Genomic DNA, 25,936 nt, shown 5'->3' on the forward strand with positions numbered 1-25,936 from the left:
TCTATTGTGGATGAAAAAGGAGCACAGTGTTCCTCTGCTGCAGTGGGAGGCTGGTAATGGATCCCAGAGAGTGTAGAAAATCAACAGCTTGCTCTTATTAAGGGGATTGGGTGGCACAGCGAGAGCGGCATCACACCGAATCATTCAGGCAGTATTGATCAGAGTCTGCCGTTCCTTTTGTTTTCATTGTATTCACGCGCTCAGCTGCCGCACTGACTTCACACAGCATTGAACCTTTCAACCTAGGTTCCATTTTTTATTAGTGCCCGGGCAGGACCCTGTAATCTGGCCAGGCTGGTAAATGTGTGTGTTTCTTTAGAAGAACCCAGCCCCAGCTGTGCTAACTGTGAGGTGTATACTTGTTGTTTTCCAGCCTCGCGCTTCAACCTCGAGACAGAGTGGAAGAATAATTACCCTCGACTGAGAGAGCTCGATAGGGTAAGACCTTCAGATCCGCAGTCAATACAACGTGTAAAAGACGTTGATACCTGGAAACCCTGGAAAGCTTGTTGGAAAAGCCTCTCTTTGTTTCACACGTCACCCGATCATTGACTTTTGGCCTCTCCATTAAGAGTGATATTCTACACCATATTCATGTTTTTGTTTGTCATTCCACTCAAATAGCATTTATTTTAAAAACATAAATAGAAAACGGTTCAATAAAATACTTGGAATGCAAGCAGCTCTATCGCTGTTTTATGAGTCGTGGACTTTCATAGCCCTACTCTTTCTTTTTCCTTCTTGCTGTTTAGAATGAGCTCTTTGAAAAGGCCAAGAATGAAATCTTGGATGAAGTGATCAGCTTGAGTCAAGTTACACCAAAACACTGGCAAGTACTATCATTTTTTTATTGGAAAAAGAGTGTATGTCAGGTAACACAAGGCATATCTAAAATAATCTACATTTAGGTAAGCAAACTGGTTTTCTAGTCTAACACGAAACAGTAGTGCATTCAGTATGCTTAATGCACGTTTCATTGGAGAACACTGGGTGGGTCCAAGAAAACATGACTAAAGTCTAGTCTTATTATTATTTAATATAGTTTTAAAAACGAATATTGGTCATCTCACTATTACATTTTTTAAATTGATATAAAATCTGCTAGATGATAATAAACGTGTGTGTGTGTGTGTGTGTATATATATATATATATATATATATATATATAATATGTGCTTGAATCCTGTTAATATTTAAGTGGATTAGAAAGAGATTTATCAATTCAGCCTGATCAATGGGATGATGAATTGCACAATACAAGCTATTGTGTGCGTGCCTGGTCTGGGTGGCTCTGTTAGTTGGTTGTTTAGGAGATGTCTATATTGACACGAGGGGGCAGAACATGCTAGCCTGCAGCAATGAAATATGAGCATCAGACTGTGATAAATGGGTCCTGGTAGAATTGAGAAGAGACAGCATTTTATACCGTACTGCATTTTTATATAATACCTAGAAATTTGGACACAAAGTTCTTCCCAAATGTATGAGCAGAGAAAATGCTTCTCTCTTAGAAAGTGTTGTACTCGTTGTATTGTCTCTGCCTCTAATAAATTGGTATTGTTTTAAATCTTAGGGAGGATATTCTCCAGAAAAAGCTGTGGGAGAGAGTTTCCACGCATGTGATAGAAAACATCTATCTCCCTGCAGCTCAGACCATGAATTCAGGGACCTTCAACACTACGGTGGACATCAGACTCAAGCAGTGGACTGACAAGCAGCTGCCACATAAAGCACTGGAGGTAAAAACATGGGCTGCTTCAGTACTGAAACAAAACGAAAAACAGTCCAGTCTGCTTGCAGCAATTGTGTGCGTGCCCTAAGTGGCCAGACAGCTGTGCCGAGTCACATGGAACTTTCTTTCAGAGCAAATCTATCACAAACTTCAGGCTGCTGATAAGCATAACATTTTATGTAGCTTTCCAGCACTTAATCATAAAACTATGTTTGTTGGTTTAATTAAGAAAGCTGTGGTAGACAGTGTAAGTACAGTTTCTGTGAATTCTTGCAATGCCATCTGTAGCTATGCGTACAATAGGTCTGTCTGCATATGCCAGTGCATTTTCACCGTGTTGAACCCCTTCTCGATCCAGGTAGCCTGGGAGACGCTGCAGGAAGAGTTTGGCCGCTTCATGTCGGAGTACAAAGGCAAAGACCAGGACGACATCTTCGACAAACTGAAAGAGGCCGTCAAAGACGAGAGTATAAAACGACACAAGTGGAACGAGAGGGCAGAGGACAGCTTGGTAAAGTATCTGCTGACAGGAATCCCTTCAGGGGCTTGTTACAGGTCACCCTTTAGCTGTCCTTGGGGTGGTGGTCTGAAGTCTTCCTTTATAGGTAGGGAAGTTGGGAACGTGGATGCTTTGTAGTGAAGTTACTGATGTGTATTTGTGTTGTATTATTACACTGACTTGTGAAGCCAAAGTGTTCTTAATGATGCTTTTCTTTCCCAGGACACTTCCCTGAGGCTATCTTATTTAAACAGTTTTAGTGACTTTGTGTATTTTCTTTGCAGAGAGTTATCCAGCACAATGCTTTAGAAGACCGGTCCATATCAGATAAACCCCAGTGGGATGCAGCGATTCAGTTCATGGAGGAGACTCTGCAGACCCGACTTAACGACAGTATGTTTCAGATAACTGGTTTCAGACCAGGAGGACGTACATTGTTTAGTTAACAGCGTCTGAATGGGAGTGGGTACTGACCTGTAAATGAAAGAGTAATGTCAGCACTAAACAAGAGGAAACTTGATAAAAAGGGAGTGTTACAGATCATGTTTGTTTTTTTATTATTATCTTTTGCAGCTGAATCCGTAATCAGTGACATGGTGGGTCCAGACTGGAAACAGAGGTGGATGTACTGGATGAAACGCTCCCCAGAACAGGTCATTACTGATATAATGTACAATACATGCTCATTTTGGGCAGCAGTGTGGAGTAGTGGTTAGGGCTCTGGACTCTTGACTGGAGGGTCATGGGTTCAATCCCAGGTGGGGGACACTGCTGCTGTACCCTTGAGCAAGGTACTTTACCTAGATTGCTCCAGTAAAAACCCAACTGTATAAATAATGTGATATCTTGTAACAATTGTAAGTCGCCCTGGATAAGGGTGTCGGCTAAGAAATTAATAATACATAAAACTCTAAATAAATAAATAAATAAATGCCTTTTTTTTAATTAATTTTTTTTTTTTTTTACTTCCAGCACATTCGTAATGAAACCAGAAACGAACTGGAGAGGCTATTGAAGGTGAACGAGGATCACACAGCTTATCTGGCTAACGATGAGGTCACAACAGTGAGAAAAAATCTGGAAGCCCGAGGAGTGGAAGTGGACCCTGTTTTGGTGAGTGCTGCTGGTTTAACCCTGGTCTGGCATATAAAAGAAACGTGTGCTTCATTTGAAGAGTCCTCAATCTGCTGAGGATTGAAACAAATTGGCTGCATGTTTATACACATGCATACATAGTATGTATCCTGTTATTGATCTACCTAATGCACCATTTAAGATGCCTTGTCTTTGCCAGATTAAGGATACGTGGCACCAGCTTTACCGGCGGCAGTTCCTGAGGACAGCACTGTCTCACTGCAACCTCTGCAGGAGGGGCTTCTACTACTACCAGCGGCACTTTGTAGACTCCGAGGTGGGTCACTTTCATTATTGATCACTATTGTTTTGTGTGAAGCTTTCACTGTGGCTGGTCAGGTTCAAAGCGATGAGGTGATCTCAGTGTAATGACTGTAGCTTCAAGTGGTGCACTCCAGTATCAATTTTTCAGTTTATGGTATCACAAATACGCCGCCCTCTACCCCCTTGCCTTTTGTTAACATCTTGTTATTACAGTTGATTATCTAGCATGTTAACTGCAGGAGTTTCTCATTGCCTAAAAAAATTGACATCATGATAATGTCTTTGGGTTGTCTCGGTTCCAAAGGTGGAATTGCAGACAGATTTGGTGCCCATTGTTTTACACAGTTAAGTTCCTAGAGTATGTGGGCATGGAGACAGAACAGCTTCTCTCCCCATCCAGAAGCCAGGAGGGTGGTCTCTTCAGGACAGGCTAGGACAGGCTAAAACAAGCATAAGGCATTCTCGGGGAGTGCAAACTCGCTTTCACCACAAAATATAATTGCAGTCCACCAGAGAAAAAATATATATATTAAAAATCCCCAATGGAATCAAGTTAAAAGCAAATTTAAGGAGAAATACATATGATTTTTCAGGATTGTGGGCTACAGATTCTCAAGACTGCGTTGTGTTCTATTGAGTGCTTTTGAGGCATTGAAACCCTTGCCAACTCAAAACAGTAAGTGTTTTTCTGCATTTGCTGCAGCTGGAGTGTAATGATGTGGTCCTGTTCTGGCGGATCCAGAGAATGCTTGGAATTACAGCAAACACACTCAGGCAGCAGCTCACAAACACTGAAGGTACTGTCTAAAAGGTTTCCTTTTACAGCTGCAGATGGAAACTTTTTTTTTTTTTATATATATATAAAAGAAGTGCTGTCAAAAATGTGTTCTAATCAGGTTCACACATGTATGTACCCACATGTGTTGAGAGCATAAAAAAAGCACACAATGATCACGAGGAACTGCAGATTAATAGTGATGGATTCAAAACTATTCATAGACTGAATAGTGTAACTTAATCTAATGGACCCCCAGTATTACCACAGTACTTAAAACTGGATATGAGGGTAAACCCAGCATACAATATCATTGTATGTTTGGTACTTCTGGTTATTCCTAGTTTGCAGCACACAATTTAAATGTTGTATCACCAAAGATGAGATTTGTTGTAAAATGTGGTCAGGATATTTCAGGTAGGGACGTAAAGTGATGTTAGTTTCCAATCTCAGCTGAGGTTTTACACCTCAAACAATGAACTGGCCCAGGATTTAGATTAATGTACAGTACATAGCTGTCATTATCTCCGTTCTGCCCTCATCGCCCCCCCTCCCCATTTTGCAGTCCGCCGTCTTGAGAAGAACGTAAAAGAGGTGCTGGAGGACTTTGGAGAAGACAACGATAAGAAGGTCCATCTGATAACTGGGAGGAGAGTGCAGCTAGCAGAGGATCTCAGTGAGTACAGACTGCTGTTTGAACCCTGGCCTTTCTTAGGTCTCTCTTATATACTGTTAGCTAGGAATTCTAAGCTTAGAGACATTTAGCGTGTTTACATGAACATAACAATTCTGATATTTTCCAGAATAATATAATTTTCCAAAAAGTAATTCTGATATCAAAGTCATGTAAACACAGTTTTCCGAAAACGTATCGGAAAATTCCCCAAAGTGAGTTTGCAGAAGTGCTCTACGTTTTCCAAAAAAAGTAATCCACTGCAATTGAATTATCTATTCCAAGTCATGCAAGCACAGAAAAGTTAAATTTTTCAGAAAACCAATTTTCTGATTTTCAATTTTCCAACTACATTAGTTTGCTGAAAACTTGATCTCATGTAAACGCACTGATTGTTGTGGCAAATTGTGGCTTGCAACCAAATTGTCGCTTAAACATTTCTTTCCTCAATAATGAAGCCAAACAAAAAACATCTGCATTGCTTTTCACTTTGTAGCATGAAATTAATTTCATGTTAGGCTGATGGTATCATAAGTCACACCAGCTCAGAATTAAAAGACTTTGTTGTGGCACACCGTGGCTTTCAACCAAACTGCAAAATGTCAGACACAAAGCTGGGTGTCAGGGTCACCTTTAACAGTCAAGTAAGATCTACACACCTCATGCGTTACTGTCCCTGAACAGCAGAGAGCAGTGTTGTCTCAGACATCTTGGAGTGATGTAGCGTTGGTTGGAGTTAGTTGTGCTGTTCTGTTTTCTTTTATGGTTGTATCGTTTTTGGATTGTCTCTAATTTAACAATAATGTTTTCGTTTTCTAGTGTAGGAGATGATTTCCATTTTACATTTTACATGTTTTAATAGTACAATATAAATGTTTTTGCTTTCTTAAAAGGAATTTGTGATGTCTATTAGTTTATATGTTTTACAGTGAATATGTGCTTAAGCATATAAAATATTATTGAGTCAAGGTTTCTCTGTTTTTTAGTTTGTCAAAATCTGCTTCCATCACAGAAATCAAAATCAGAACATACATTAAATTCTAGGAATCTCAAGGTCTTTAATGATTTTTGGGTGCAGCATGGAAACAAATGAGTTTACCCTATCAAAGATTACCTGACCCATCTGGTGTCTGAATCGCTGCTCTGTACGAGTGGAGAAGGGTAATGCAGGTAGATTCTAAATCGTGGTGCTTGCATTGAACTGGCTATAAATTCATTAGTCTTTGTCAGTAGAATGTGCATGCCTGGACTTGTGCCTCTGCGTGAGTCCTTTTATTATACTGATTACAGCAGAGAGAGAGCCAAAGAGCATCGCTTCAGTGTTAATTCAGCTGACTGTAAACACATCTTAATGTCTTTAACATTTCTTTCCACAATCATGAAACAAAACGAAACAAAAACTTCTGCATTGCATTTCACCTCGTAGCTTAAAATTGATTTCATAGGTTAGGCTGATTTTGTGTTTTAATAAGAGTATCAAAAACCTTTTCTTTAAAAAAAAAAAAAAAAAAAAAAAAAAGGCACACTATTATTTTACTGGTTTTGTCGCAACAGAGCTGCATGAAGTTTTTAAACCATCCTGTACATTTTCAGTGAAAAAGTAGACTTTATTTAGCATTTATACACAGTCGCCACTGCTTAGAACGGGCGCGTTTGTGTTGACGTGATTCACCTGCAGTAAGCTGACATTCAGAATGTCCCACAATCACCAGTACAGTAATCAAAACAAACAAGCGTATATGCAGTTAAAAATCTTTATTAAGACACTCGTTACACTAATAAAAAAGATGTAATAAAATCTATGAAAGCAATAAAAAAGTGCGTGCAAAAAAAATAAAGTAATGCAGAAATGTACAATACAGGTAGGCTACATTACTGCAAATTGTTTCCAGCGAAGAACTCTGTGATACGCATCTGGTTGGCAAACCTTGTTGGGGTTTTCTAAAAAATCCCAATTCGACTCTATGTCCGGATGCTGCTCCATATTAGCAGTGTTACAAGCGCAGCACGCACACTTACGTCATCGGTGTCTGTTTCAGGCAGAGCCTCCTGGTCGCTAAGGTAACACAGCTGAGAATTCTTCCTCTGACATCCCCCACTGGTGTTGTCAGAGTTTCAGTTTCGGCTGTATTCTCGTCAGCACTCTCCTCCTCAACTACAGAAACCCCAGCTTATTTGAAGCAATGTTGCTGACTGACAGAGTTCTAAGCATTCTTTAGCAAGCGCACAGTATCTAACAGAGACATTTTATTTACACTGAATTTTCGTGCTGATGTTCATCACTTTTATGTTTTTAGCCAGGCTTGCTGTTGCAGTCAGTGCTGTTTTTTCAAACTGTAAACCCGACACTGCATACAGGGATTAAATAGCCAGGGTACAGTACAGGGATAATCGCTCAGTAATGAGAACAGCTGAATGATCGATCTGTCAAGATGTTACTACAGTAAAGTGCTGCCTTTTGTATTGAAATCTATGTGAATGGCAAGGTAACGAGGTGAAAACAGCTGATTGGTGGATTAGTAAGAGCGATTCCTACAGTAATAAGCAGTGTGTTTGTTATTTAAATCTATGGGAATGGCACATAACGAGATCCAAACAGCTGAGTTTGCCCGAAATAGACGGCATGCTTAACACGGTATAAACAGTGCCTTTGTTATTGAAATCAATGAGAACAGCAAACGCTGTTTGTCCGATATAAACGGCTGCCCAAAATAACCCTGTACGGTGTAAGTGGTGGATACTGTACTCATTTTTTTATTTTTTATTTTACTTTTGTATTTATTTTCACATTTGGCACTGATTTTTACACATGGTGCTGAATTACAGCTTGCAATGCAAAATAGTAGGTGTGCAAATGAATGCAAAATCATCATTAAAACCGAACTTTTTAGGCAAAAAACCTTTAGTAAAATGCTGTTCAGTGTTTGTATTTTCATGTGTCCTTTCACCCTTTACACCCTTAGTTAACAATTATTTTGACATTTAGATTTGTTTCTTGTAAATAATCCCAACCCTTTTGCTTGCTCTCGTGCAGCAGTGCAGTTAGCTGTTGTATACACAACCTACCCAGCCTTGTCTGAGCAAGCGGTAATAAATAACCTATTGTGGGGGCCCATTGTCCATCAGTGTTGAAATTTACAAGTGACCTCCCGAGCAGGCTTTTCCCCTGCTGCATTTGGTAAAGAAGGCATGTCTAGGCAAGTGTGTATGCAGTGGTTGCTACCCCACATAAAATACACACACACACACACACACACACGTAGGACAGCTGACTATTGATACTGGAAAACGATTAAGCATTAAGAGGGGCTTGATATCTAATCCTAGTGTTTAACTGTATATAATACAATTAGCTTGGTGTTGGTAGCGTGGGTTATTGTGGTTAAATACCCCCCTTCTCCCCCTGTAGTCTAGGGCTTCCCTCTTTTCATTATGAAGAGCTGTCATAGATGCTATTAGAACTTTTGATACTAATAATAATTCTGGTGAATCGCATCAAAAGATACCGGTAGTTTATTATTACAGATATTGTGAATCCTTTTTATTTATTTATTTATTTATTAATTTTTTGGACTCTGCTTCAAATAACAGAAATTATTATTAGGACCACCAAATTAGAAGAAATTTTTTGGAACAGGTGCGTGATCGTTAGACAGCATATTTTAACTGTAGTGTTCACAGCTGATTGAAGTGTAAAAAAAGCATGACATTGGCATCTGACTCATGGAAGTCAACCCAATATTAAGCCAGTCATGGTGCGAGTGAAATTAAAGTCTTTGAGAATGTGTTTGATTCTGAGGATATATATGATCAGCATTACTTTAACCGTTTCAGCCATTAAGCCTCAGGAAGTATCTAGTGTTGGTGTTTCTTACGAGCAACTCTACCTTGGATCATTCTTTCCCACAGTATTCCCAGATATTTTGTTTCAACTAACTTGTGGGGATCCAAACTAGTGTTGTGAAGAATCCCTAATCCAGCCAACATCAATCCAGCCAAACGTTTTGTGACAGGCTGTGTACAGTATGTGACAGGCTAATTTAGTGCAGCACTAAACATAGGAGTTTAAAAAGTGAACCTGTGATCATAGTGGCTTTTTATCACCTGTAAACGTTGCCCACATAAACAAACAAACACAAAAAGCTGTCTCTCTAATTTTCGACTGGGCTGATTTTTTTTTATTTCCTTTTTTAAAATAAATAAACTCAAAAGCGTTTTCCTTGAGTCCCTTACAAAGCAGAGGAGTTTCTGGGCTTGGGTGCACACATCCTCCCTGCCTGGGTGTGCATGCTTTCTGCACAAGGTGGCAATGTGTTCCCTGCTTGCTGCCTCTTTTGATGTGGGATTATGAAGCGTCTGCAGCAGCACGCCAGCCCTCCTGCCTCTGTTTACTCTTCCATCCTGCTTGATGCCTCCACATCACCCTGGCAGCAGGTGGCTGTTTTCTCATTGGCTGCCAGAAGCATTTCTGTACTTGCTGAGACTTGCCCCTTTCCTTTCATTTCATTTCATTTCCTCACCTCACCTCTCCTCTTATTTCCCTGTGATACGAGAGCTCAAGAGGCTGGATGGGCCCCTTTGTCAACTCTTGCAGAAGCCAAATAACTAAAGAGACAAAGAATAATAATCCAGCATGCAATAATTTGGCATTGCTGTGCATGTGTAATAAATCTTCATGGGCCATTTCATGAAGGAAGTGCTTGTGTACTTTGGTATGGGCTGTGTGTTTGTTTGTGTCTGTACGTCTGTGATTGATTGATTTATGTAGTCTGCAATGGCGGGCCAACCGGTGTCGCAGAAATTGGCCCTTCTGTGATTTGCAGTGTGTAGCGTGCTACAGTTATTTTGGCATTGGATAGGCCGAGGAGACTTCTAGATACACCATTAACCAAAATAACTGAGCTTTCTTCGAATATCATGGATGTGTGTTGTTTTATACAGATATAATCCGTTTGTTCTAACATTGATGTTTCTTTTTCTTCTTTCTTTACTGCTAATATATTGCTGGATTTTGATCTGTTGATTTTGCCTGTGGCCGCTGAGATGCTGCATCTCTGCTAGCTTTTTTTTTTAATGAACAAATGTGTAAATTGTTAACCCTTTCTGTGCTGGAATGAGCTGCTTCCAGTCCCCCCAGTGTCTTTGCCCTGCAATGGGAATCAGCTGTTTTTAATACATCACACTGGTCTCTAATAAAACGCTTCAAGAAGTCTGTGCCTTAGCCTTTATCTGCATACAATCAAGTGTGGAAGCTGAAGGAGGATTTCGATTTTTTTTTTTTTATTCTTTTTTTAATGTATTTTATTATTGTTGCTTGAGTTCGTAATAGTTTCAGATTCAGGGGTAAAATAAAATCCCAAGAGTTCACTGAAAAGTTGTTTTTCTATTCTTGAGGAATGGAGGCTGGGGGTCACAGACAGATCTGAGAGGTAGGCTTTAGATTATCGTGTTACTGTGGAGGGCTTTATCCACACGGCATGACTGAACAGGAAAGATCCCTGAGCCCATTGCTTTTGAAGGCAGGAGACATTTTTCTCAGCAGCTTTTGTGCTCGCTTAATGGGACTGTTGTTACATGTTCGGCACCGGATTCTTTTTCTGTTTTTCTGGTAGTTCTGTGTGGTTTGTAAGTAAGGAAAAAAGAAGCATTTAACCCATTGGAAAACATTAGTGTAACAAGCTAGAAAGCTGTGCCTTTGATGACGATGTTGCTATGTGTGTATATAAGAGTAAAAGCGTGACCCCCAGGTCAGTCTGTCAGCCCAGCAAGCCAAGGGGATGCCACCTGTGCAGGTGTCGGTGAATGGGGCAGGACTACTCTGATTTGCTTTGCTTTAGGAATGCCCAGCACCTCTGGCTATGAGTTTGTTAAAGCGCAGTATTCCTTTTTCAATCAGGATAATCCGAGGGGAGCAGTTTGTCTCACTTGTGTGTGGAAAAAATGAGGACAGCCTCACAGTATTCAGACTCATGAGAGACACATGCTACAAGGCAATCCTTATTCTGTATATGCCACACTCTGTTACTTTTAGTAGTGTACTGTTCCTTTCTGAATTTTGAGGCTTGCTGTGTTTGAATGAGCTGGACGACACGTGGAAGGATGGGCAGAACAGTGATCATGTGCCACTGTAACTGCTCGGCTAACACAATATGCTGTCAGGTGTATTAAGCAACTGCAAGAATGTCAGGTGAACTGTTTTCTGTTTCATTAAGAAACTGTATTTACTGTACAGTGCCCAGGTGACGCAGTGGGGTTAATGTGCTGGACTTTCCCCCTTTTTAATGCTTGGTTTCAGTTCAGAGGTACACTCTCCCAGGGGGTTGAAACGGCTCGGTAGAGCTGCATGAATCTATTATTCGGATTGAGCTCTCCACAGGTGAGGGTCGTTGGTGTTAATTGGGCTGATTTACTGTTCTAAGTAAAGAAACACCTGCTTGGATTTGTGTGGATTGCTGCTCTCTACAGTCTTAAGAAAAGCAGCAGTTCACACAAATCAAGTAGCTGTCTCTTCACTCGTTTCACTTGGAGTGATTAATTAGCAACACCAATGACTCACCTAATCAAATAATCAGTTTGTACAGCTCTACAGCTAGGTGCCATTGGCGGTCTCTGATTGGGTGATTTAATGGTTGGGGTGGTCCTTCAAGAGAGGTGTGTCAGCTGAGCCTGGCTCAATTGACGTCAGTCCCTCCTGTACCTGATAGTGGCCCCCATCTTCAGCATGTTTGAAAAACAGGAATGTATCCAACCAGCAGCTTCAAGTCCCCTTTTGAGGAATGGATCTTGTTATAGAGAGGCTTGGGTGCAGCCAAGACTCTGGATCATTCTGTTTTAGGAAACATTAGCTGGAAAAAATGTGATGAGCTGCTCGGGTCACCTCCTAAAGTGAATGCAAATGTATAGATCACAGGTATGTGCTGTCCACATGTAAACTGTTTACAGCAAAAGCTTTAGTGAGCCTTGGCAATATTGTAGGCTGACATTTTAACAGCTTCTAGTGCACTGTTTCTGATACGGATTCATAGATAAGGGGGTGCTGGTTTGTGTCAAGGTAGCCGTTGCCTTTAAGACACCGGTGCTGAAATTCCACAAGACAGTCAACAGTTTATGTAGTGGAGAAATCCCCGCAGGAGAAGGCATGCAGTGCGGAGCGCAGTTATTGATTATGAGCCTGGAAGCAGCGGAGACAAGCCTCAAATGGATCCGCAGTAAGCCCGGTGCATTCCTCAAAGCCGGCTCACATCAACACAGCAGCCCGCTGATAAATTAGTGCACGACTAAAAGCTCATTTTCTGCCCATTAATCTCTAGCCAGACTCCTGGGTTTTCCAGCAGCATCTGAAGCCAGGAGTCCGGGTGTTCTACTTGTTACTCTGCGGACATGTGGGAGCCGGTGTGATGGGTTCATGAGCTGTGGGCTTCGCGCTCCACAGTGAAGCTTTGTGCTAAATGTGCATCGCTGTTTATCATGCTGGCTAAGCCCTGTTCTTCCCCCCTCGCTCATCAAAAGTATTGTTGACAGGTAGGTCACACAGGGAGGGTTACTGACTGCTGCTTCCACATCTCCTGGCACTAAGGGTGTGCGAGAGTGGAACACAGGCATTATATGGGGAGAGACGTTTTGGGGGGTTTACCTCCATCAACAGACGTTGGATGTCCCTTGCAATAAAACAAGGCACGGTGTTGGCGATGGCTTCCATTTCCATCAGTGAACTCATTTTCTGCGTTTTGCAGGCATCTAACAGCAGTTTTAAATAAATGAATGTGTTGGTTTTCCCTCTCCGCGTCACTTGCTTTTACCTTCCTGTTTGTAGTATAGAAAGGTCTGGTTGTGGATATGTGGTAGTCCTTATTTCTTAGCAGTGTACATTTCCAGTTGTGAATATTAGTTTTAAAGTAATTTTGGGATTGATAATGATTTCCCTGTGCATTGTTTTACAGCTGTCCTATACTTCGTAAAGGAGTTAAATGCAATCGAAAGCAAAATTTATGTCAAACCCATCAGCCTAACGTGCGATATATCCAGAGCACAGGGGCCTTGTAGTCTTCAAAGCTTTGGAAAGCAGCAGGCTTCCTTCAAAGATTAATGAGCAGCAACTCCGTTCTTTGCCTTGCACCGATTAATCATTGCACTTCTGATCTTGCAGCACAGCAGCCTTAAAAAAAAAACAAAAAAAAAACATGTTCCACGCAATTGCTGAAATAAAGAAAAATCTTGTATTGATTCACTATTTTTTAAGAGAAGTATTTTTTATGAGAAGTAAAGCAGGGAGCATTTTGCAGTATTTTATTTTTTACTCATCTGGTGCTGACTGACTGATCTATTGAGGGCTATATCTTGGAAAGCGATTGCCAAAGTTTATTGAAACTTTTCAAGGACATGGACATAAGACAGAAGAGCTATAGTACTTTCCCAAAACACTGGCATACATATGTATTTATTTATTATAAAACATTAATGAAACAGTAAAGCCAGCATTGTGCACTGCCAATCAGACTGCACTTTAGACTTAGCTTTGTAGGATTGTGGTTTGGTAAGGTAGAAGTGACCCTACACTACCCCCATCACCCCCACATTCTCTCACACACACAACACCACAGCTCTTGTAAACCCATACCGGGGGTGTGCAGCACCCTTAATGTTACAAGCACATTTCAGTGGTGGCTTTGACAAATCGATATTTATAGCTCTGTGACAGCGGACTAGGAAACAGTGTCGGTCTTAACAGTTGGAAGAAAGGCCCTTTCCAGCTTCCAGCCAGGCGGTTACAGTCTTGACCCTCTTTCAGAGGCTGGGAAGCACGCTGGCAGCAAACAAACAGCCACCTCCCCGGTGTTTTCTTGACCCACCGACTGTCCATTCACTCCCCATCTGTTTCAAGGCCTTAAAGGAACCAGGGGAGGTCTCCACTCGTATAAATCTGTCATCGCTGGTGATGAATGGCTCGCTGCCTCTTAAAAGGGCAACACACTGCGCGCTGCCTCTTAAAAGGGCAACACACTGGGTGGTTCCTTTTTCTTAAAAAAATAAAAAATAAAAAGAGAGACGGAGAGAGAAGGGAACTTTCCAGTTTTCCTGAGAGCTGCGTCCAGTGGGAATGAAAGCCATGTGACGGAGGGGAGGATGTAGAAAAACAATGCAGGCACTTCCGAGGTTTTTACTGTTAGACCGTGACCCTGTTGTGCCACGGCTGTAAATCTGGGAGCTCTGTACTGTATGGCCTGACTTTGTATTTCCCTCCTGGTTTCGTATAGCTGTTAGACTTCCCACTGTCAGAGTTTACATGTGTATTAAAAAAATAATCTTTATCATACCTTTTGAAGAGTACCATCTGGATGAAGAATAACATCTGCTGCTGGCAAGACAGGATCTAGTGAATTTGGGGAAATCATTATCATGATAGTCGAATACACACAATATAGATATGTATATCTCGTAATTTATGACGACACTGAAACCCTGGATGAAATTATTTTCCTGCAACTGACTGAAGCCCATCTATTATATATATATATATATATATATATATATATATATATATATATATATATATATATATACACATACATACATACATACATACATGATACATGGAGGATGTGTGGTCCAGTGGTTAAAGAAACAGGCTTGTAACCAGGAGGTCCCTGGTTCAAATCCCACCTCAGCCACTGACTCATTGTGTGACCCTGAGCAAGTCACTTCACCTCCTTGTGCTCCGTCTTTCGGGTGAGACGTAATTGTAAGTGACTCTGCAGCTGATGCATAGTTCACACACCCGAGTCTCTGTAAGTCGCCTTGGATAAAGGCGTCTGCTAAATAAATAAATAAATAAATAAAATAATAACATGATAACAAATAAAACTTAGGAACAGAACTGTGTGATGGAAGCTCTTTCCTGTCAGTTGTGGGCCAGGTAAATAAAGGTTTGTTTACCAAAGTCCCCTGTAAACAATGCAGCAACAAAACTATTAGTGTTGTTATGTATTAGACTTATTCACACAGTGATACATTAGACCAACAGCAGGCTATAGCAGCCTGGCAACTAACCCAATCACATTTAGTAATTGCAGCAACAAACCATTTAACCATAAAGGTAGCTTGAAACTGCACCCCAACAAAGACTTGTTAAAACCTGCATATTCAAGCAGTTTTACGGGGCTCTTTCTAAAGGCTGATTATTTGGTAGTTGCTAATGTCCTTGTGCACAATTCTGTCCTGGAAATAACCAATTAACACAGTTTATATTTAAGATTACAGTAACTAATAATTGCTGCTGTTGAAAACAAAGGGGTCAGCAGGCACTGGAAGATACTAACTGCGTCACTGTTTGCACAAAGACAGTAGGAGGTCACTACTGGTGGTCTAGTCTCATTGAATCCATTCATTAGTTTGCATTCTGACACAAGTGTCAGGGATCTGGCCCAGGCTAGCATTGTATAATTGCCACAGTATATTATAAATTGAGCAACATTTGCCAAGTTGTGTTGCCCATATTGACTATGCAATAAAAATAAAATTCATTCAGTTATGTGGTCTTTTTATTATTAGGTTTGCACTAAAATAACAAACGCTGTAGCACTTTATATTTTGCATAGAAACCTGCTGTCATGCGTCTGGTGTCTCCTAGCAAGGCATCAGCCTTTGTAATCCTACCGCTTCAAAAAAAGAAAAAAGGTACTTCGAGATTCATTTTTGATTTGTTTAGACCTGAGGCTATCAAGAAATGCCTGTGTTCAAGTCACAGATTTTGCAGCATGTTTTTAAAAGAGGTCTGTTTTTTTATTGTCTTGTTTCACAGCCTCCGTGTTGTGATGTTGTCATCATATTTAATGCATTACCTCTGCTATTCCCTCCCAGGCTGCCTTATACAGTGATACCACACCTTATTCTGCAGTACAATGTCTCTTGCCAGTGGTGCATACAACTAATTTCCTAGGAATACAGATTATTTTAAAAAGTAATTCTTTCGCCCATACTGCCAGGTAAATTTAGTGAAGTATCCATATAACATTTTCAAAAGGCTGTTGAAATCCCTGAGCTGAGTGTGTTACCACCTTTTAATGTGACTATAATTTTAAAGATTGACATTTTCACCTAGATATATCGAGGAGGGGTCTTTTCTGTATTGAATGGATTACAGTTTTTGTTTTTCTCCCCCAAGAGGACCGTGGTCCTGAACTTTTCTTTTATGCCTCTGCTTTCCCTTTTATCAGCAGGGGTTTCCCTTCAGCCAAAGTGTTTCAGACTCTAATTACAGATCAATTATAAGCTTTACCAGCCTCTGTGATACCGGGCATGTGTGAGGCTCAGGAATGAGGGAAATCTGAGCGAAAGAGATCCCATTTCATGTGGAGATCAGGGGAAAGGGACCTGAATGGGAGAATTCAGAGGTGTCCTGAATAGGAGCGGTCCCGCGCAGTGTCCATGAAAAGGGTTTGTGGGATAGAGGCCAGAGGATTATGGGAATATTCATGACCAGATAAAGGGAGGATCATGAATTGATGTGTGTAGCGGCTCATCTTTTAGGCAAACAGAGGCTAAATGGAGTTTGGATCCTGGTTTGTATTGGGAGGTAGAGGGAAGCAGAGTCTCTGCAGTTGTACAGCGTCCTGCTTATAAAGAAAGGTTTGTTTCAGCCTTTTCTTTACCATCTTTTTTTTTTTTTACTACAACAGATGGCAATGAAAAAATAATTAGTTGTTTTAATACGGTATTCATGATTCGTTACTCCCTTCCATGTCTCCTCCATCCTACTGAAGTTAAAATCTTTGTGCCTATTGACAGACCATTGGAAATAGATGAAACCGTAAGGCTAGTTTAAGAGATTCAGTGTGAATAAGAAGATTTGGGTGCCGTTCTGTCCCAACACATAACTCAAGCCTCATCAACGGAAGAAATACAACATCGCTTTTTTAAAGTCAAAAACAGAATTAAACTATCAACCTGTTCCTTAAAAGTAGGTGACGCTTGATCTGCCTATTTGTATTAAAATAACAAGTTGAAATGTTTGTGTGCTGTCATCAATGTGCAGACATAGTTTTCATTCCACGCAGTAGCTGAATGGAACTAAAAAGTGAAGGAATTTCTTTCCTCATTTCCCTTGTGATTTCATCCTCTGTTCAATCCTGCTGAAGGTGCAAACAGAGACATGCTGCTACTGCTTCTCTGCCATGTTTTCATGGAATTCCAGAACTCCTCTAAAGTAGAACTCTGCATGTAGACTCTTGTAGAACTGTTTGTGCACTGTAGCTTACTTCTAGAAAAGTGGAGTTATGTACGGAAGCACTGTGTGTGTGGCTAGCATTACTCCACATGGCATGGTGGGGCTTACCCTCTTGGATATTGTTTGATGTGACCAGAACATTTTGCATGTACAGAAAGGGATCATTCGTATAACATGTAATATCATGTATGTAGAAGAACAGCAAGACTTTGACCACGTTTTGATTGCTTTTTTCTCGGTTTATCTCCCCTCTTTATTGTAACGTGGCTGCAGTAGGTGAGCTGGGTTTTACAGCGGATGATAAAATGATAAGAAGCACCCCACCTGGCAGGCATGGTTTAGTCCCTGCTCCTAAGTGCTCATCCATCTTCCTGACTGAGAGATCCATCGGCAGGCCTGACTTCCTTTCTTCTTACTGCTGTCTCAGTAGCTATGATAATTTGCCAGATAAAGAGCGTCAGCGGTTGAAGCCTCTGATAAATTAATGGACACAAGTTAAGAGAAATGAAAAGGCTCTAAATGGGGGTAGGGGGTTGGTGATTTATCATGTTTAGGCAAGCTTTCCTTAACCGTTTTCTCATTAGAGCTCTTGTCAAATGTTGTAACTGAAGTGGAATTCTGATGCCTCAGAAGACGTGCCTTGGTGCAAAGGTGAAAGGTGAAATGTGGGTTAAGGAGCTTACAGTGTATTGTGCAGAAACTAGCTCTGCCAATCTTTGTGTCTTTTCAAGGCAGGCAAGTTATGAAACTTCACCAACATAAATAATTATAATAGGGATTCTTTATGTGTGTATTTTGCTGTATCCACTGTCTTTAAAAAGACTAATGATGTGACATGCCATCAACAGTATCTTCTTATGCTGTTTGTTCGAAAGTGTCCAGTGGTTTTATTTGTGCACTTTGAAATCGCCAGGACATGGAGATTTATGACTTTCTGGACCTCCTAAGATGGTGCCACTTGCGTGCTGTTTGTGGCGAATGCACCTGCGCAGTTAACCCCTTCCCCTGCATTAAAGCAAAAAGGAGTCTGGAAATATCTTTACAAGTGGCAAGTTGTGGAGAGGAGGGTTTAACAGCTGCAGTTAGTCTGCAGTCCAATTGACACACGGTTGTGATTTGATGTACTGGCATTCCTAAACATCATAACCCTGTAGTTGTATGCAGATACACAAAGTCTACTTGCTTAAAATCATGTAGGTATATATTAGGCACCTTTTTTATTTGTAATTAAAAAATATATATATATGTAAACTTTTTTTTTTTTTTTGGAACAAGGTATTAACTGTTATGTGTGGTTTACATGCTTTCTTTCGGATAAATTAATTACACCTTTGTTGTATTCCCTGGTACTGTTTAAGCTTTATTAGAGGTTGTAATCTGTTTCTGAGTCCTTTTGTTTACTGATACGTAACAGAGCATCAAAGGAGCAGGAACACTGAAGTAAAGGAAGATGTTTTTGCAGCTAGCTTGGCTTTCCTTCGAGGGTTCCTTTTGGGTTACAAGAATAGATCTTCTGTTCGGTTCACACAGCATGCTTGCAGCCTTGACTGTGTGTTTTGGAATTTAAAACACAAATAAAGGGACTGTATTTCTGCCTGTGCAACATGTTAGCATAACATTGAGGCTTTATATAGCTCCAGGGTCATAGCAGAGGCTTCCTGGAAGCACAGACAGCACAGCGGGGATTTAACTTTAGTAGGCAAGGAAGGAGACAAAAAAGGCAAGGTATGCTGTGTGAGATTGGCAACAACTAAATATCAGGAGTGCTTTTTGTATCCTTTCTTTTTCTTATACCCATGGAAGTCTTTTATTTGTGTGGATTAAATGGATGTGTTTTAAAACATCAAACCCCCGCAGGGGGACCGCAGTACAGCCGAGGATGAGCAGTAGATTTCAGAAATGGGGACTGAGCGAAGTAGAAAGCAGCCCAGCCATTAGATCAGGAGACCTGAGGCTCAAAGCCATGCTCTGTATCAGTCTAGCATGCGAGTTCTGTGGCCAAAGTGTCCCATAAAAGCAGTGATTCTGACATCATGAGTAAAGTACACCCCAGAGAATTATGCACAGAAAAAAATCAAAATTATGCAAAATTATGTGGTATCTCTGTACAAGTATGTGCAAAGTAACAAAGTACTGTACAGTTGTATTGGGTTCTTCTCTCATACTGGATATCAAAATATTAGCATAAAAAAAGAAATAAGTAGAGAACAAAGGATTTTTTTAGTCTTTCTAAATTCCAGGATTTAAATAAAAGCTCTTTCAGCTTGTCTTCTGAAAGAGATCGCCTCCGATCTGACAGGACAAGATTATACAGCGAGTTGCTGCGCTCGGCATCAGCTGTATTTCTTACTGCATTTATGTGTCTGAAAGCTAATGTTTTCAAATTTAGGAAGACGGTCCGCTGTCGATGACCAAAACAAGTCGATCTCAGTTTCCCCTGGTGGTAGAGCGTTCTGGATCACATCGGGTGCCACCTTCACAAAGCAAAACAAAGAAAATCAACGTGGGACCTTTGTCGTGGCATTTTCTGGCAAAATCGATCAATGGTTCCTTTATCCTGAGTGTGAACCAACATTTTTCCCTCTCCTTCTCTGTTAACGGCGATATTACTTAATATTACGCGCCTATGCGTGGTGATGCGTTTTTTGCGTAAAATTATGCGGACGCGTTATTGCGCAAGTCCCCGGGGTGTAGTAAGAGTTGTTACAACGGGCTGTATTCACAAAGCTGTAACTCATTATTATTTAAAGAATGTGTTTTATGACTAAAATCAAGTTTGATATTCCTGAAACTGTTCTGGGCCACTGATAACGAATAACAGTAAATAACAGTTTTATAAATATCAAAGTTTTTGTTGTTTATGAAAACAGACTTTGTAAAACTGAAATGCATGATTACTGATTTTTTGCAAAGCGTATTCCCATATTGGCATCTAGAAAAAAAACTTTTTATGAATACGTTTTGAAGTCTGTGTTGTAATGTAATGATTCAGTTATCAGGAATCATATTCGGATGATGTCATTATGAAGCCACTTATTCAAGCAAGATATTAAGTCCCCTTTTTAATTAAGGAGTACTGGATATTCATCCAACGTACGTTCAAAAACGTCTTGGCTCTTAATAAAAGCGTGTCAGGCCAGTCTTTGATGTGGCCTTCTGAGTTTTGTTTTGCTTTTCTGTCATACTGAGTGGAATGTTACACCATCCATTCATTATTATATCTCTTTACAGCATCAAAGTACACCTTTTTAAGGTATTAAAAGTCAGTAGATCTGTGTGCCATCTGCTTCTCCTGCAACACCTGATTCAAGTAGGAAAGGAATAACAGAAGTGGACGGCTCTTTATTTTAGAAAGAAAAATGTCTTGGAGCAAGATATCTGTTTACAGCATTAGCTTTAAAAGCGACGTCATGGGAGATAAGTTCAGAACACGTGTACTTAACCTCTGTATGATATCATGCTTTTATACTGGTGCAGGTCACGTAGGCGCGGTCACGCTTCAGGTAGTGTACTCTACAGGTTCTTCTGAAGTCGGATTTGGAACAGATATTGTCCTGATGCAGTAGCATACTGGTACCAGTGTTTATTGGTGATATAACTGGTATGTCAACCTATGCTAAGCCACTGTTTTACTTAGTGGCACATCCCATTGTAGCTATCCTTGTGCTGCCACTGCTCCTTAGTACAGGACCATTACTTCATTGACAAAGTAGCAATCAGTGTTCTTCACTTTCCATTCTAAAACGTTCCTGCGTAATTCCTGTGCAAACTGATGCTGCTAAACTGTTCCATGGGAAGAAGTACTGGATTGTGTGTTTTCACAGTGATGTGATCAACCACACTTTTTACTGATTTTTGGTCATTCTGCACACTATAGCTAAACAGTGATCCATTGCTTGTGTTTATCTTTTTTTTTTTTTTTTTGTCTTGTAGAAAAGGTTCGTGAAATTCAAGAGAAACTTGAAGCATTTATTGAAGCCCTTCACCAGGAGAAGTAAAGTTGGTCTAACAGGTACACTTTCATTTCTACTGGCTTGTGTGTTGTGCCATGGCTTATTGAATAGTGTAGCATCGCATAGCATAGTATTTTTCAGTATTTAGTGGACTGGCTTGATAAACATTACTTTCAAAGCTCTCAATCTTGGATTACTTCCTATTCAAACTGTAGGGAAAAAAAACAATGCCTGCAGCTTTGCATTACAGTAGAAATTAAAAAAAAAAAAAAAAAAAAAAAAACGCTACCAAGAACCGTAGATTAATTGAAAACACCCTAAATAAGCAAAGTTTTGGCGTTTCCACTCCACTTAGAACAGCCGCTGTGTAAAACTTGATCCAGATGTTTGGGGCTTGGTACTAAGAATATATATGTGGGGACTAATGCACTGTGGAAAGGTTCTTGACTTTGTCATATACACTACATTATCTAAATATTACTAGAATTCCTTTTTTTGTCACCTGATTTTTTTCCAATCTCTTCTCTGTTGCAGATCCATTGGATCCAGCTCCAGACCCACTCTGATTATGCACTGATCAAAGAAGACAAAGCATCTCTCGTTTTCCTGTTTTTGTAAATTTATATTGCCTCTCTTTTTCTGTTTCTTTTCACTGCATATGCTTTTAATGTCATGGCCCAATTATCTTGGCATACAGAGTAACCCTTTAAACAAAAAAAAACAAACTTTGAAATGTCTAGAAATTCACAGTAGGGTGAAACCAGTTGAGTACCTAAGATGTCGTTTAGCGTTCAGTGTTCCCCTTTCCCCAAGAAGAGCCTCTGCAAGACCACAAAACTGCTCATCATAAATCCATACTGCTGTGTGCTTTTAGAGGAGGGGCTGTTGCAGGATGCAGGATGTCCTCGTTCACAAGCACACACTCTGTGATAAGCACCGCTGTGTTTAGAGACAGCCTCCTCCCTGTTAGATCTGCTGTTTGTTTAGCTCCAATAGCAAGATCAGGATCTTTATGGAGTGCGATGTGTGATAACCTAGGTCATTATATTTGTACAGTGTTGTATATGTTATTTTCACACTGCAGATGTAACTAGATGATTACCTTCCAGCTGCTATAAGCTAGTTCCTATAGAGCACTTTGAGAAGCAGCAGAGCAATCCAGTAGCCAGGATGCTTATTGAATTTGTATCCATGTGTATGCTGTGTGTGTATATATTATCAGGGATAAAAGTGCGAATGTAAAGTAGTCACTTCAAACACATCTGGAGGATCTCACTGGTTTAAACTCACTCTAGAAGACAAATAAAGGGAATTCATTTCAGTTGTTAGAGCACTTACATGATCTTGATGTATACAGCGGACCTCCTTTTAGCAGAACTTCTCAGTACATGAGAAGGTTTGGAGAAAGGGGAGTTTGTGCCGGCCTGATTTAATATTAAAGGGGGGAAAAAATTGGGGGTCACTGCTGCAGTTCGGATTAGCAGTATTTCCACGTTCTTACACTCACTGAGTTTGCACTTATCTAGTTTTTTTAAGGGGGGGGGGGGTTGGGGTTTCTGTTTTTTGAGTGAAGCCTGTTAAATGGAGGTACCTCACTTCTGCTGTGGAGCAGATTAAATAGGCATGCTTGCCACAAGTCTGCACAGTCGCCTGCTCAATGCACTCAGAGCAGCGATGTTATTAGCAGGAGTTTTGTAAGGCACTGTCTGGGGTTTGCGTCGTTGCTTGTTTTTGTTCTCCTCTCGTTTTCACTCAGTGTATTCCGTGCTGTAGGAGAGAGGAGGAGAGGGATGTCCAGGCGAGTTGGTACAGGTGAGGGGGTAACCAAACGGAATCTCCCCTTGTAGTAACAAACCTAAATGCAGCGTTGGATTCTCTTACAAACCTGTTCTTACAGCCCAGGAACACTGGCAGTCTTTAAAAAAAAAAAAAAAAAAAAAAAAAAAAACTGCAGACAGGAAGCATGTAATTTGTTTTTTTGGGATAAATCTCTTTCACACACACTGTGTAAGGTGAGCCTTGCCACAGAACATGTGACTGCAGATTGTGAATGGTCTTCTTTAAATTGCTCAAGAACTACAATGCAGTAGCAACAAATCCACCCTGGAAGAGTACCTGGCCTGAAACCACCCCATACAGATGTTCAAAGCACTAGACTAGACTTGTGTTGTCATTCTTCTAGGTGTATGCATCTAAAACACAGATTTGCTAAATTTGTTTGAGATATTCTACAAGGCCTTCTGAGTCCTCCCCTGCATTGCAAAATGAAGGTTGATTTTGATTTGGAAAAAGTCACACGCTGCTAAAATCTTGAGATGGGCTTCAAATCGTTTTGTTGTTGCTGTTGTTGTTTTGTTTTTTTCTAACTCGATTGGCCAGACTTTGTCTTCAGCATGAGGATCAGTGGTAGCAGAAACCAGTAGGAAATAGAAAATCTAATCATGGAATATGTCATTTCTGTAAATTTGAAATTTAAAAGGAATAAATTGTCTCTCAATGTGTCCATTTAAGAGTTTCGGAATGGCATTACACCGCCACTCCAGTATCTGTAGTGCTTTTATTCTCATACGCCAAAAACACATTCTTTCCATTTCATTTGTTGAATTCCTTTGTTTTTATCAAAGTTCTGACCTTATCCCATCAAAGTTTATGTATTTATTGAATGTGATTGATTGTATTAAAAAAACAAAAAAGCAGAACAAAATCTAAACAAGAAACAGCAGTAATAATAATAATAATAATAGTAGTAATAACTAATAATAAAATGCCATTTTCCATGAAAATCAACACATGAAGTGTTTGCTTTATTTACTATACACACGCAGACCTGAAGTATATAATATATACAGGGTGATTTGAAAGTATGTTTTCCACATCAACACACCATCTATCTATCATATGGCAAACGTACTTTCTAATCACCCTGTGTGTGTGTATTTTATATATATATATATATATATATATATATATATATATATATATAATATATCATTAATAAGCATTATGTTTAAAAACCCTATTTTGTACTGCAATACCACAATTGAAAGGTGGATTTCAGTGCCTTTTGCTCAGGTGCCCCTTGGCATTGTTTCTGAACCTAGTGACAGGAGCACACCAGGGGGCTTCTCTGTCTAGCAGTGATTTGCTGCTGGTTTAACAACAAATTAGACTCGTACTTCCCTTTTCATGCAAAAGAACATGCATAGTTACAATAGAACAAGACGTTTTTTGCCAAACAGGATTGTTTTACACATTTTCCTAAATGCCAAGTTTTTTTTTTAACTAGCACACATGCAATAATAATTAGTTTTAGAGCAAACAAAATGCTGTGATCACATTCCAAATGACCCGACTTATGCAGAAGGGGTGCATGTTATAAACCCCCCCCCCGTTTGCCCTTCCCTGCTCAGAAACATGCAATGTGAATGGCTGTGCTAGCGAGCTGATTGATAGCTTTAGGGGTATAGGTCTTGTTTTTTCAGTAAAGCTTTAACTTGTGGGTTTCTTCTTGAGTTTCACAAGGGGTGCCATTGTTTCCTGGTATCACTGTCCCGTAGAAACACACTGTCAGTCTCTGTGTGGCATACGCTCTTCTCGCTAGCTTACCATTGTTTTAAAGAGTATGATTATATTCCCCCTGTTTAAAAAGACAGAGTTTCACTTTGTGACTTCATTCAGCCTTTTTTTTATTGAAAAGTTCCCTCTGTCCCTTTGTGCTATCAGATGACGATGTTCTCAGACCAGAGGAGATACACTATACCGACAATTAGCATTTGCAAAGGCCCTCGCGCTGACTAGTAGTCGAACCACGACGCCGCTGTTGCTCAGTTTGTGTTTTTCCTATTATGTGGGCGACACAAAGAAGCCGAAGACTGGTGCAGGCCTGTCAAATCTGTAATGTAACAGACGGCCCCAAAGCTTTATTTCCCCTTTTCTTGTACAAGCGGCTCTGTTCTTTGTCATGTTTCTTTTATCTTTAAAAAAAAAAAAAAAAAAAAAAAAAGGTTCATGAATGGGCTCTGAGGTAGGTAAATGAATTCAGTGATGCAGGGGGCGGACAGTTGCATCCGTGTTACCGTTTGTTTGCAGCCTTGTCAGAGGGGTGGGACATCTCCCACTGCCCTTTGTCTCGCATGGTTTCCACGCAGGTTGGGAGTTAATGGAGGTCCTTGTGAACAGCCAGGGAGCCGAGATGCACAGGGGTGCAGCACATGGCACATCCGACCACCTTGGGAGCGTTCGGGAGGGTGAAAGAAACTACTTGTTTTGACAGGAGGCCCATACTGAATAATCCTGCAGCCTTCACTTGTTGTTCAGCCTCATTAACAATAGGCCTCTATACCTGCGCTGCCTAGCAAGGTTGTCACTGTTTGGATGTGATATGGGCTTCTGCCGATAAGTTCTCTTGCAAGTCAAGATTGTTTCGGTTTGTTTAACAAGTACAGCGTTTAAACACAAGGAACTTGCTCTTGTTAAATTTGTGTTTTGTTTATAGGTTAAAAACCAAATGCAAATGAGACCCATACTTTTTCTTGGTGTCACTCGGAACCCCTAAATTAACATTCTGGGTTATTGTTTTGTAGTTTTCTTGTATACTTTTGCACCTAGGCAAAAAAACTGTCAATATTTCATCCTGTCTTACCAGTTTGTGAATAATTCAAGTTAAGAATAATTGGGTATAAT

General features: G+C 40.3%; 1 protein-coding gene across 4 annotated transcripts in view; it reads left to right on the forward strand.

Annotated features, from left to right (window-relative positions):
• LOC117417265 (dynamin-like 120 kDa protein, mitochondrial) overlaps window positions 1-24,036 on the forward strand; it is a 37,881-nt gene extending 13,845 nt beyond the window's left edge. For all 4 annotated transcript variants that reach the window (XM_059034318.1, XM_059034320.1, XM_059034319.1 and 1 more), the window contains 12 exons: window positions 374-438; window positions 753-833; window positions 1,578-1,739; window positions 2,091-2,243; window positions 2,516-2,624; window positions 2,805-2,884; window positions 3,204-3,344; window positions 3,526-3,642; window positions 4,333-4,426; window positions 4,970-5,080; window positions 21,234-21,312; window positions 21,788-24,036. In XM_059034318.1, the coding sequence (XP_058890301.1) occupies window positions 374-438; window positions 753-833; window positions 1,578-1,739; window positions 2,091-2,243; window positions 2,516-2,624; window positions 2,805-2,884; window positions 3,204-3,344; window positions 3,526-3,642; window positions 4,333-4,426; window positions 4,970-5,080; window positions 21,234-21,298 (1,178 nt within the window). In that variant the 3' untranslated portion in view covers window positions 21,299-21,312; window positions 21,788-24,036. The remainder of the gene's footprint in view (window positions 1-373; window positions 439-752; window positions 834-1,577; window positions 1,740-2,090; window positions 2,244-2,515; window positions 2,625-2,804; window positions 2,885-3,203; window positions 3,345-3,525; window positions 3,643-4,332; window positions 4,427-4,969; window positions 5,081-21,233; window positions 21,313-21,787) is intronic.
• Window positions 24,037-25,936: the final 1,900 nt, after the last annotated feature.

Source organism: Acipenser ruthenus, chromosome 12 (assembly GCF_902713425.1).
Source record: "Acipenser ruthenus chromosome 12, fAciRut3.2 maternal haplotype, whole genome shotgun sequence".
NCBI classification, from domain to species: Eukaryota; Metazoa; Chordata; class Actinopteri; order Acipenseriformes; family Acipenseridae; genus Acipenser; species Acipenser ruthenus.